Raw genomic sequence first — 13,092 nt, forward strand, 5'->3', positions numbered from 1 at the left:
AATTAATAATCGTCCACCGGCGTCGGTTAAATCCGCAGGTGCTCGCTCGTATCTAGACGGGACGCCGAGCGTGTAATTCGGATGCGCCGGATTATTCGTGCGACGTTTTGACGTTGATCCTACAAATTAAGTCGACTGCTCGCGCAGCCGAGCTACCGAAGCTAACTTCGTCACCGTGAACGCAAGATCCAACGGGTTGAGGCGGGGTGAACGCGAGCGAGCGAGAGAACCTGGGAACAGGTGGGGCAGAACGGAGCGTAATCGCAGCGTACTTTAGATGATTATAGGCAATCGCAAAAGTACCAGAAAGCGGCTCTTAAGAGGGAACAAGACAGAGAGGGATAGCAGTGGCGTGCGTCGGGAGTTCGGCAAAGGAAGGAAGGAAGGTGGATGAAAGGGGGGAATACACGGGCCCGTGACGGTGCCACGTCGCCACCCCGACGTGTACGCTCGAACGCTTTGCGTAATTAGCGACTGCCTCTCCTCCGGTTTTGTGGGTGGGTGAGAGGGCGAGTTGCGTTGGGCGACCTGGATGGCGAGGGTGAAGTGGGCGAACAGCGTTACCGTGCGTCGGGATCGGGGCACCCAACCCCCCAGGAAGAACACACGTTCGAGTAAATCGGCGTCGACCGGTTGAAGACCATCGCGTGCGTGAACACACGTGCGATATACTGGGTGGTCCGAGATGTAAAATCGGGATGCTTCTTACTTTCGCAGGCTCGGCAGATATAAACCGTCACGTTTTTCAAATGAACCATTATGATTTTTTAACAATCTACTGTTAATTCAACGATTAAAATCGTTCTCCAAATCAGCACTATGTCAAAAATTTAGACTCCATTGAGGAAATAAAAAAGAACGATCTTTGAATGAAACAAGTTATGAGTGAAACTTATAATACATATAATGACGATAATTCTAATACATCGAGAACCATTCTCAAATGATTGAGTTCACCCTATGCATACTCGCATCGTTCACGAACAGCGAATTCGGCGGCGAATTAACGCGAACGTTTCGCAGCTACTTGGAGGAAGCCTCTCCTCGCACAAACGGTTCGTAACGATCAATTATCGGGCATAACGCTCGACTGGGAATCATTCTAAAGCGACACCAGATTTCACTACGTAAACAACATCTTGGGAGGGGCGCCGCGATTCTCGCGTTAGTCGACCGCAGATCTGATTTTGCCACTCGTGAAGAGAGAGAGACGGAAAGAGAGAGAGAAGGAGGGGAGGGGGGGCGAATTATGCGGTTCGTGGTGTCGACACTAATCCCTGTCGAAATACACGCGGGACCAACGAATCGAGAAGCTTGCGGGGTTAGACGCGCGACGTAGACGCAATTAATGCAGAGAAACCAGCCGGCGGACGACGGGGGCGAGCTTCGAGGAGAAACGCCAAGCCGCGTCGTGAGACGTAATGACTAATTGAGATTGGGTAAGAGAAGGGAATAATACGACCCGGCTGGTCACGGTAAAGCGCTCATTTTTTCTCTCTTTCCTCTTTCATCCTTTCTCGTTCCCTTATTCCCTTTACTCCGACCCTCCTTACACCCTCGTGTCGATTACAAAGGATTTCTCGCCTGCAGGCACACCAATGGAATTACGAGCTGCCCTGTCGCGCAGTAGTATGCATCCCCCGATTCTCCCAACCATTTTAATTCGATCGATTTATCGGCTGCCGCTCTTAACTGTCTCGAATAGACTGATTTATTAATCCCTGCACGTTTTCTTTGAACATTTTCGGAAAAACACGTTCTTGATCAAATACAATTCCAAATAGAAATTCTAAACTCTAAATCTAAGGACTGTCCGCATAATCTGATGAACGAATCACGACGCGGCACACAGAACCACGTTTCCGGAACCAACGAACCCGGTAACGCGTCCCGTACCATTCCTCGAGGGTTATTCATCAACCGCGAAGACAATCCCAGCGCGTGTTGTGACACAATTTGTCACGATATCGCGAGAACGATTCTCGGCATCGATATTGTGTCGCGTACAACCCACATCCAAGAGAGAAACAACGGAGCCAAGCAGTGGAGCAAGTAAAGTAGACAGGAAGGAAGGACGGAAGGAAGGAAGGAAGGAAGACGAAAGGAAAAGGGACCAGCATACGCGTATAGTCGTAGTAGTTGAGCAAAGCAAGCGGGTGTAACCAAGCCAAACCGAGAGATCTACCATGCGACACAAGGCAACCGTCGCGCGAGTGTTCTCCATTGGTCGGGCACCGGGCCTCGTCGACATTAAGATAATTACTTTCCAGCAGGACGTGGGCGTTCATTGTTGCTGTTACCGCGGCAGAATGGCATTATGCATTGTCGAGAAGAAAGTGAGGGAGTGCGTGGTTAGGAAAGGGTAGCGAGGTTGCGCGAGGGAGATAGAGGAAAAGGAAGGTGTGTACCCCCTGTATATCACGTATACCTTAGCCGGTCCGTGGGTGGAGCATTATTCCGTCAGTTCCATGTTTCGCCATTGAAACTAGCGTGAGAGGGGGAAGAGAGGTGGTTGCCTTCCGTTCCTCGAGGAAGAGCAGAAGCAACATCGAAGGGACGGGCATCCACCCGATGTATCCAACGGCTTTCTCCCAGCCCGACGCCATTAATGTAATTATTTCCAGCGAGTGTTCCGACAGCAATGTCTCGAATGTCTCGAAACGCTTCGCGGGAATTGAGACTGATCAGCCGGCGGTTCCCGAGAAAAGAATCCCTCGTGTCCTCGGTAGATGCGGATGCCTTCGCGGCTCTCCGTTATCCACCTTTCGTCTCTCCCCCTTGCGACACCCTTCCTCTGTCTTCCCTACACCCTCGCGCGCGTACTCGTTTCTTCGTTAAAACCTGGGGGGATGGATGACTCGTCACGGCGGCGACGAAGCGTTAAAACGAGACGCGCTTCCCGGATTTGTGTCGCTCGTTTGCACAACCGCGATAATACCCTGATTTCGCGTAATGGGTTTCGCTCTCGCGGTTTGTCGCTTCCAGTTTCTCTCCTTCTGTCTCCGTTCTGTTACCGATGCGCGTGAAAATCAAGCAGATTCTTTACCGTGGAATTGACGATACTTTGTGCGACGTCGCGTCCATACGCCCGTTTACCGCTTTTTGCAGAGAAGATACTTCCCTTTGAGAAGATCCCCGAAGTAGATAGATGAGAACTTTGTAAGAGTTGCGGGAAAGGGAGTTGTTGATGAATTCGCAAACTTTTCGCCGACGATACGACGAATCTAAATATTTGAGAATGCAACTACTACCAGTGGAAAGGAGGTTTCTTTCTGCGACGTGACAGGGAATAGTATTCACGAGGGACAGAGAGAAAAATCGTGGATCCTTCCTTTGAGTATGGCGCTTTATACACGCGTTGACGTTCGCTCTATTCTTTCTTCTTCTTTCTATTTCGACGCGAAGTTGCTCCGCTTCCGAACAGGTATTTCGGCTCGTAACCTCGTTCGACGGTCGACGAGGTCAAAATTTTCTTGTGAAAACTGGCCGGGCGCACAGGGAAATTGATCTAAATTCTCCGTGGAAGATTAAATCGATTGGAATAAAAATCATGTCTGTAACGGAAACGTTTATCGAGGAAGACGGTTTCGGATTCGTTCCCAGGCCGGACCGTAAAAAACATAATAAGCCGAAGTTCGAAATTGTTAGGAGGTAAATCGCAGGCATCAGTCCACGTTTCCTGTTCTTACTGTTTACTCCTGCCCGCGTTATTCAACCAGGTACACAATGACGAACAAGCACAAAGCATCGGTGCAGTTGATATCTTGGGGTGCTGGAGTACAAGCTATCAAAGTTCCGAATCAGTCGGGAATCCTGGGGGACATTGTTTTAGGTTTCGATGACGTGGAGGGTAAACAAATTTTCGTATAGGATTTTAAACAGTTTCACGAGGTTCACTATTCGTGAAAATATAATCAGGGTATTTGGAGAACAGGTACATAGGGAGCATGATCGGTCGAGTGGCGAATCGAATTTCCGGCGGTCAAATTAGGCTCGAAAATAAGGTCTATTCCCTGACCCTGAACGACAAGACTGGCGTCAGCCACTTTAATGGGGGCTTCGTTGGATTCGATAACGTTAATTGGGATTCTCATATACTGAAGAAGCACGTGGTGGGAAAATACTGCGGAAATCACCGTCTAGCTTTGTTAATGGAACGTTTCATTTTTCATTCGCATCGTTTCCGTGGAACAGGTGATGTCTCACTTGAGCCGAGCGAACAGCGAGGGGTATCCGGGGGATTTGTTGACGCAAATTAAATACTCTTGGACGGACGATAATCAGCTTCACATGAACATTCGCGCCACTGCTACTCAACCAACGCCCGTCAACATTACCACTAATTGCTTGATGAATCTCGCTGGTCATGTAAAATTTCCACTCACAATAATTACTAATTGGACTCTCTTACCTCGCACGCAATATTATTTTATTTTCCCTTTTTCATTACGAAGCGCATACGTCTCGCTACGCAATTACAGCAATTATTAATTGGCATTCGCTAATTATGCTGTTTCTTTTGGTTTCCGTTGCAGGCTACGGGTCCAGAGGAGCTGAAGAAGCACGTGATCTCATTGAACGCGGCTAGCTGGACGTTCACAGATATCAGGGACTGTTTGCCGACAGGTGCTATATATCCGGTTGATCGTACAGTGTTCGATCTGCGCTTACCAACTCAGTTAACCAAGAGGCGGCTTTACATTGTACCGGGAGGCGGTTACAACCAGAACCTCTGCGTCACCAGCCCCAGCAGATGGTGTTATCGTTTCCACGCAAGGTAAATCGACATACTTTACATCTAATGCATATAAATCTGAACTGCGAATCCCGAATCTCCGAGAAGAGGTATATTAGCTGGTTCGCATTCAGTATCTCATTATTAATACTCAACGTATTGAATACAATTCATACGAATTATACATTTTTCTGTAATTCCCCTTTAAAGAATTTTACACCCTACTTCCGGAAGAACTGTAGAAGTGTATTCGAATCTCCCCGGCCTACAATTTTCCACCGCTAACGATTTGCCCGAACCCGATCATAACTACCCGCCCGATTTTGAGGATTACTGCACATGTCTAGATACAGTTAGAATCCCAACGATTACTTACGATAGTATAATATGAATTGTAGAAATACTTCGAGTATTACCAATTGCAGATAGGGGATGTGGACCAAGTGCAGAAAGAGGTTTGGGGCAAAGACGGTGTTCGGTATAGGAGGTACGGTGGGTTCAGTTTGTCTCCGCAAAACTACCCCGATGCTGTCAATATAAGCAATTTCCCATCTTCCATTCTTTACCCCGGCCAGGTTTACTCGCATGACCTAACGTACAAATTCGGTTTACTGTCAGAAAATTCGAACAGTTCCACTTAATTGTTCGTGAAAAATTATTAGGAAGGTTGGATTTATAATACATATATTTGTGAATTATTTCGGCTGAACTAATTTCCGTATTCGCGCCGATTGTACAAAATTATCGTTACGTCTATTCACATATTTATCGTAAAGGCGATACTGTTAATTGTGTAATTAAGAAATCGCCGTTAATTAATATTGTACATATTATCGATTAATGTTACTTTCCTTACGTAATTCTCTTTTAATTGACCTGAAGGCACTTGGTGCGCGACAGTGTAATCATCGTGTATTCATAATGTTTACACCAGCTAGTGTCGTTTTGTTACTTGCTAGTCGACTATAAAATTATATTATGTATAAATATATAAAGCTATACATATATTCTGTATATGTATACATCTTCTTCGTTTACTTAGACGTATAAGAAAAATTCGTTAATTTTTGTACATCCCTAAGTGGTTGTCTATACGTGTAATAATATTGTTGCGGGCAGTTGTTTACATCAGTGATTCTAAAGGCAGTTTCGCATTTTTATATAGTTTTGGTTATTTTAAAAATGAAACGTACCTGTCGTAAAAACAAATAGAAGCAAGGGCAGTTAGAAAATCGGTTTAAAAAATAGGAAGTAATTATCTGGCAGTGAGAGAACGCAAGTCAAGCTAGAAATGAACACAAATTTCGACGTTAGTTTAGTATTGATTCGAGGAAGGAATCGCGCCTGTGTAATAATACTCAGCCCGGCAATCGATTTCGTTTCCGTGTTCCTAGAAATTGACTAAGAAAAAATGTCGGAAGCATCGAAACGAGTAACACGGTTGCCTAAAACAATTATTCCGTCGCTATCAAGTGCACTCGGAGAGTCAAGGGCCTTTCCCATACTTCATTTTCCTCGGTGATATCGTCTCTCGAACGGCCGTGTATCGTCAAATGGAACTGACCGGGTTCCTTTAATCGATGACGGAAGTGAAGCGCCCAAACACCGTGATCGTTCACGATTTGGAAATGATCGTCCTTATTACCTTTGACTATCGTGTACTCCATATCCTTGTCCTAAACGGATTTAAAAAGAACCTAATTTTATCTCATACTCCAAGAAGAATTTATCGAATGTAGAACGTGGGATTATAGGAACCTTAACAGCTGGTTGCAATTTAAGGATTCTCATTCGGTGCCTGGTCTGTCGTAAGCTGATCTTCAGAACGTATTCCTCGCCGTGATGATGTCGTCTGGCAGACGACCTGGCGAATCGTTTCCTCATGATCTCTCTTCGTCGCGTGTTCGATTCTCTGTCTACCGATTTCGTCCGCACACCTCTTCTATGTCTTCCATTACCGTTAATCTATTTGGCAAGAAAAATGTGTTCGAATTTCTTGCAATTTCTCGAGTTATAAGGAACTCTGTTTGAAAATTACCTTGCAAGAGAAACATCCTTCCGTCGATATAGTTTTATCATCCGCGGGTGGTATGTGATAAGGATCTGGATTGATTACGAAGGTAGGCGCGTTGCTGATGTCCTCGCCGTAGTGCCCTTGCGATAACGGATTTATCGTTGACAAACAGTGACCCTGAAATATAGGAAATATTTTAAATATCCTATAATCTACGTATGGAGTTCTAAAATTATTGAGACATCATGTCAATAATTTTGGGATTTACTATAAAAATAAAAAGATATACGTACTTGTCCAATTCGTTGATAACCAGTCGGACATCCGCAAATAAAACCGCTCGCTCCATTCGGTGTGCACCCAAACGCGCAAGGACTTCCCATACACCCAGCGCTCACCTAAATTCATTAATTCTTGTATACAAAATACTACAATTAAATATAACACGATGATTCGCATTAAAATGGAAACGTTACTTGGACACAAATCTGCAAGTTCCCGTCGAATTGATAACCATCCGGGCATCCGCACTTATAACTTCCTATTGTATTGATGCAAGTATTGTCACCGCAAGGTGACGTGCTGCACTCGTTTTCGTCGATGCATTGATTATAATAGAGATGCTGAACGAATCCCTCGGGGCATCCGCAACGATAGCTTCCCATAAAGTTCTGTGAATTATGAAAAACAAATATTTCTCTACAGATCTTCATTGATAAACTAAACTATAATTTTGTAACATCGATTGACAATAGTCCACTGAATTTAAATTAATTGTATTTACCTGGCAACCATGTTCGCAAGTAGTATCGTCCGCGCACTCGTTCTGGTCGACGCAATATCTCCCGGATTGATCGAGCTTGAATCCTCTTGGGCAGATGCACCGGAAGCTGCCGAGAGTATTGATGCAAGTTCCCGGTTTAGGACAAGTTCCCGGCTGATCGCATTCATTTATGTCTACAAAAATAAAAACGATTAAAAATAGTCTTTCGTAGTAAGCAGATTTGATAGATTTCGATGTAATGCGCACCGTGACAGGCGTCTCCGTTTTGCGTGTATCCCTCTTGACAGCCGCAAGTGTAACTGCCTTGAGTGTTGATGCAATTCTGTTGACACAAGTGATTGCCACTCGCGCATTCATCCAGATCTCTGCAACTGACGCCGTCCGGGTTCAAGATGAATCCGGCGGGACACGAGCAAATGAAACTACCCTCCGTGTTCTGGCAGTTGTACTTGCATGGCCTCGGTGTTAGCTCGCATTCGTTTATATCTGCAACAGAAAATGTTTATTTAAATCCTTCGCATTGGTGGATAAATTAACAATTTTATAAAGTCGAATGCATACCGACGCATTGGGTCCCAGTTTTATCAGCCTTGTAGCCCTTGTTACAGACGCATCGATAAGAACCGAGGGTATTGATGCACAACCCATTTTTACACAAGTCGGGAATTGTTCTGCACTCGTCGATGTCTAAACAAATTTCCAATCGTTCGATTATGACATGATTCATCAATGATTTCCTCGTTCAAAATTTCTTTCTCTTTTTACCTTGTCCATCCACGGAGAAACCTTTGTCTAAGCAAAGTTCATTGTAATTGTCCGAGTCTTTCGAAGGGCAAATCTCGCAGTGTGGTCCCCAGGCTGCGCCCATTGTGCAACAGCAATCCGCTTTAGTAACTGTCTTTAGATCGGAAGTTCTCGCAGTGCATCGGCCACCGATCGTTTGCAAGAAGCAATAACCGACTCTGCGATCTGCAAAGAATAATTCGATGTAATCAATTGCTAATGAAATTTCGTTTCGTCGATTTTTTTCGTTACTGTACAAACCTATACAAAACTTTCCGTCTTGACTCGCTTCGAAACCGTCATAGCAAAGGCATTGATAACTGCCTTCCAAATTTATGCATCGTCCGTTTCTACATAGACCGGAATTAATCGCGCACTCGTCGACATCCTTGCATTCGTCGGTCATACCGATTTGTTGGTAACCGGGTGGACAAATACACATGAACGAACCGATCAAGTTTTTACATTGATATTTGCAATTGTTCGCTGGCGTCGCACATTCATCGACGTCTGTAAAAAGATAATCATTTTACCAAACTTGAAACTATCGTTCTCTCTATAAAATCGATGCTACTAAAACAAATTCTTATCACACGTTAAGGATGCATAGACTATGTACTTAAACAATGCTAGTATGTTGAATTTGTNCATCAATGCGTACAATTCGTATATAAAAATTTTTTCGCTAGTGTCAATAATTAATTGGATATTTCCTTCTATACTTTTTAGCACGTTTTTATTTATCAGTTAGCATTGTTCTTCCGACGTCTGCTTTCTTTTTAATTATAGGAAATGCGTTTTTCTAAAGTACATAAACTTTTGGGATTGACTATATAGCCAATACATCCTTAACGTTATCTAAAGAAACAAGTACCTATGCAGTGTCGTCCATCAGGAGCCAAAGTGTATCCATAAGGACAGATGCATCTGAACGAGCCCGGTGCATTGTGACACCGGAAGGCGCATTGGTTGCCGAGTTCCAGGCACTCGTTCACGTCCTCGCAGACTTGGTTCACCCCCGGGGTGAATCCCTCATTGCACGAGCACTCGAAACCGCCCTCGATGTTGGTGCACGTTCCGTTACCGCATATGTTTTGCTGAATCAAGCACTCATTGTTGTCCACGCAACGTCTGCCGCTGGCGTCCAGCACATACCCCGACGGGCACTCGCAGCGAAACGAGCCGTCCGTATTTATACACTCGCCACCGGCGCAGGCGTCCGGCATGAACAGGCATTCGTTCAAGTCGATCCCTGTATCGTCTCTGCCTGGTCCCTCAGGACACAGTCTCCGGAACTCCTCTGAATTAAAAAATTCCTAAGTGTATTCAACCGCGATCGGCTTCAAATTTTTATTTTCTATTCTATGATAGGATTATATTTTGAGAAATAAGTGTTCACCGCTATCTTCTGAAGGACACTGCTCGCAGTATTTTCCCCACGCTTTTCCCATTGTACAGCAGCAGTGCTTCTTCGTCATGGAACCTGTTCTAGGAAGAGAGCATCGCCCTCCCAGGTGTCTTATGTATCGGTCGTAGCAAAATTCTTCTCTAACGTCGATGCATCTCATTGAGTTCGGTTTGTCGCTCAATCTGTACCCAACGGGGCACTCGCAGATAACGCCTCCCTCCGTGTTAATACATCGGCCGTTCTCGCAGATTCCTTGGGTCTCCACGCATTCGTCCACGTCTAAAATGATTATATTAACGTTTTCAAATATTTCTAATTTATTCGTCGTCCGTTTCACTTACCCACGCACTTTTTTCTGGTGTGATCCAACTCGTAACCAGGTGGACAGTTGCATATGTAAGAGCCCATTAAGTTCTGACACTTCCCTGGCGATTGACAGAGCCCAGGAATCTGATAGATTTATTCATATTATTTTGCATCATTTTATTTTTTTTCATATAATTTTTTTTACGAAATGCTTACTTCGTGGCACTCGTCGATGTCTCTGCAGTGCTGGCCGTCTTGAGCCAAGACGTATCCGTCAGCGCATTCGCAATTAAATGCACCGATCGTGTTCCGGCATCTTCCGTTGCGACAGAGGAACGGCATAATCCTGCACTCGTCAATATCTGTTATAAAAAAAATTGACACGCCGTTTAGTTATCCATCAATCGAAACAATCTCTTAATCAATTTTTTTGAACTTCTACCAGCGCAGTCGTTGTTCGGGCTGAGCTTGAAACCCTGGTAGCAAATACATTTATAGGATCCGAGAGTGTTGACGCAAGTTCCGTTATTGCAAATATTCGGATTGGCGTTGACACTCGTCGATGTCGACGCAGTTGTCCCTGTCCCGGGTCAGCGTGAAACCAGAGTGACAGACACATTGGAAGCTACCCTGCAGATTGTTACAAGCCCCGTTGCTGCAAATTCCGGGTCGTTCGTAGCACTCGTCGATGTCGACGCAGTCTCGTTGGCTGAGTCCAAGCTTGTATCCGACCGGACAAATGCATTCGAAGTAACCCTGCTTGTTTATGCATTGCGCATTACCGGTACAAGGGTTTGGAATCTGTAGAAAAATTATCATTGACAGGATTCGAGTTAAAATTTGAAGAAATAGACGTCTGTTTTTTGATAAAATTCTACGCTTGTACCTGCAAACACTCGTTTTCGTCGATACACTGATGGGAATCTTGATCGTAGACGTATCCACGTTCACACTGGCACTCGAAACTCCCAGGAGTGTTTAGGCAACGGCCGTGAGTGCACATCGTTGGCATAAGCGAACACTCGTCGATCTCTTCGGTGTGGTTCGTTATAGGATTCATTATCTGGCCGGGTACCATACCGCACAGAATCTCGTGTTCCCCTGGAAATATTTTTCATTAAGTTTCTTCGAGAAAAATACGTTCCGCTTTGCTTACGAGTTCTTTCCGCGGGACACTGTTCACAAGGACTTCCCCATGCCGCTCCCATAGAGCAGCAGCACAACATTTTCGTCTGCGGTTGAACCATGGGATTGAAACATTGTCCCGCATCATAACTGAGGTAGCAGGATTCTTTTCTCATATCCACACATTCCTCTAGTATAATAATATAATTATAGTTATTAAATTTCTGGGATAGAATTGTTAATATAATACATTGAAAGAAATATTCATAGTCATTCTTACTTCCTCCTGGCATTGCCATGTACCCTTCTGGACACTCGCAATGATACTTTCCTTGATCGTTGATGCAGTATCCCACGCCACAAATTTGTGGATGCAAGGCGCACTCGTTTATGTCTGTACAAATACGACATATGATCGATATTTTACAGAGGCAGAAAGAGAAACGAAAAATTGATAATTACCTATACAGCTGGTTTTGGTATCGTCTAAAACAAAGCCCTCGTTACAAGAGCACATGAAGCTACCAAACGTATTGGTACAGTGCCCGTTTTGACAAATGTTCTCGTGTTCCTCGCACTCGTTGATGTCTTCTAAGATCACGGTCACTTTGTTAGGTCTGAATCCGAGGCCACCGGGACACAGTTCCTCGAACTCTTTGCTTCCCTCTTCGGGACACTCCTCGCATCGATTGCCCCAAGCAGTACCAATGCTGCAGCAGCACGACGCTTTGGTCATAGCGGAGCCAATATCGAAGACGCACTGCGGTTTATTAGTTCCGTGTTCGTAACCAGTGAAACAGAACGATTCTCGTCTATCTGTAATATAGTGCTTTAAAAGCTGTATCAAAATTATCATATTTCGTTCGAAATAAATTGTGGATTCTCGCATTCGTCGATGTCCGTGCAATTGCCACCGGAACCGTCCAATTTGTAGCCCTCGGTGCACTCGCAACGGAACATTCCGAATATGTTCTCGCATCGACCGAACACGCACAGATTGCTGAACATCTCGCATTCGTTTATGTCGACGCAAGTCTGCTCGTTGTTTTCGTCCGGGTGCATGAAGCCCATCTCGCATTCGCACCTGAATGATCCGGGATAATTGAGACAGTGCCCGTTCTCGCACAAAGTATTGTCGTTCGCGCATTCGTCGATGTCTTTGCACGTGTACCCGTCGCCTCTGAAGCCGGCGTCACAGACGCACTAGAATAATTTTGAATTCTTATTTAAAAAATCTCGTCTTCCTCTTCATTGTTCATTCAATCAAACTGATTGTATTGCAATTGATTTATTTCAAAATTTATAAAAATTACAGATTTACTTAGTAATAAAAGTACTTAGATAGATACTTTGAAGGACCCTTCGGTGTTGATGCACTGGGCGTTAGAATCGCATCCTCCGTTATTCGTCAGGCATTCATTGACGTCTCTACATTCGACTCCGTTGCCTACGAAACCTTCGTGACAAGTGCACTCGTAGGAACCTTGGGTATTCTGGCACTCCGCGAACTCGCTGCAGGAATACGCGTTTAGTAGACATTCATCGTCATCCGTGCATCCTGGACCTTGTTCGGGTTTTACAGAGTATCCCTCCTCGCAACGGCAATTGTACGATCCGATCGTATTGTAACATTCGCCGTAACCGCAAATGTGGGGCTGCGAATCGCATTCGTCCACGTCTGAAGAGATTTAACGTTTATTGCGAATCGGTCAGACACTTTAAGGATTAAGCGATCATACCTATGCAGGATATGCCATCCTTGCCAGGTACTAATCCGTCGGTGCAAGTGCATATGTAGCCGCCGGCTATATTCGAACATTTGCCTCCGTTACAAATTCTGGAATTCTCTTTGCATTCGTCTACGTCCACGCACGATCTTCCGTCCAGGTTCAATGCGAATCCGGTGCTAGCAAGAAGAAATAAATTATTTTAATTTT

The 13,092-nt window shown here is 44.8% G+C and overlaps 2 protein-coding genes across 2 annotated transcripts in view; one reads left to right on the forward strand and one right to left on the reverse strand.

Annotated features, from left to right (window-relative positions):
- The first annotated feature begins 3,550 nt into the window (after positions 1-3,550).
- LOC108622715 (aldose 1-epimerase) lies at positions 3,551-5,376 on the forward strand. Its single transcript, XM_018020772.1, has 7 exons — positions 3,551-3,651; positions 3,720-3,850; positions 3,919-4,112; positions 4,195-4,368; positions 4,536-4,777; positions 4,946-5,115; positions 5,165-5,376. The coding sequence occupies exons 1-7, from the start codon at positions 3,551-3,553 to the stop codon at positions 5,374-5,376; spliced, it is 1,224 nt and encodes a 407-aa protein (XP_017876261.1).
- Positions 5,377-5,402: 26 nt separating this feature from the next.
- Positions 5,403-13,092, reverse strand: part of LOC108622716 (fibrillin-2) — a 21,093-nt gene continuing 13,403 nt past the window's right edge. Inside the window, 23 exon segments of the mRNA XM_026811698.1 lie at positions 5,403-6,411; positions 6,494-6,700; positions 6,774-6,926; positions 7,043-7,147; positions 7,226-7,420; positions 7,534-7,706; positions 7,780-8,019; positions 8,095-8,220; positions 8,299-8,502; positions 8,578-8,826; positions 9,191-9,616; positions 9,716-10,003; positions 10,066-10,174; positions 10,247-10,392; positions 10,473-10,575; positions 10,577-10,831; positions 10,917-11,131; positions 11,187-11,345; positions 11,436-11,549; positions 11,618-12,028; positions 12,031-12,358; positions 12,505-12,833; positions 12,895-13,069. Coding sequence (XP_026667499.1) covers positions 6,190-6,411; positions 6,494-6,700; positions 6,774-6,926; positions 7,043-7,147; positions 7,226-7,420; positions 7,534-7,706; positions 7,780-8,019; positions 8,095-8,220; positions 8,299-8,502; positions 8,578-8,826; positions 9,191-9,616; positions 9,716-10,003; positions 10,066-10,174; positions 10,247-10,392; positions 10,473-10,575; positions 10,577-10,831; positions 10,917-11,131; positions 11,187-11,345; positions 11,436-11,549; positions 11,618-12,028; positions 12,031-12,358; positions 12,505-12,833; positions 12,895-13,069 — 4,932 coding nt within the window. The 3' untranslated portion in view covers positions 5,403-6,189.

This window comes from Ceratina calcarata, unplaced genomic scaffold, assembly GCF_001652005.2.
Source record: "Ceratina calcarata isolate Rehan_Ccalc_2016 unplaced genomic scaffold, ASM165200v1 scaffold235.2, whole genome shotgun sequence".
Classification (NCBI taxonomy): Eukaryota; Metazoa; Arthropoda; class Insecta; order Hymenoptera; family Apidae; genus Ceratina; species Ceratina calcarata.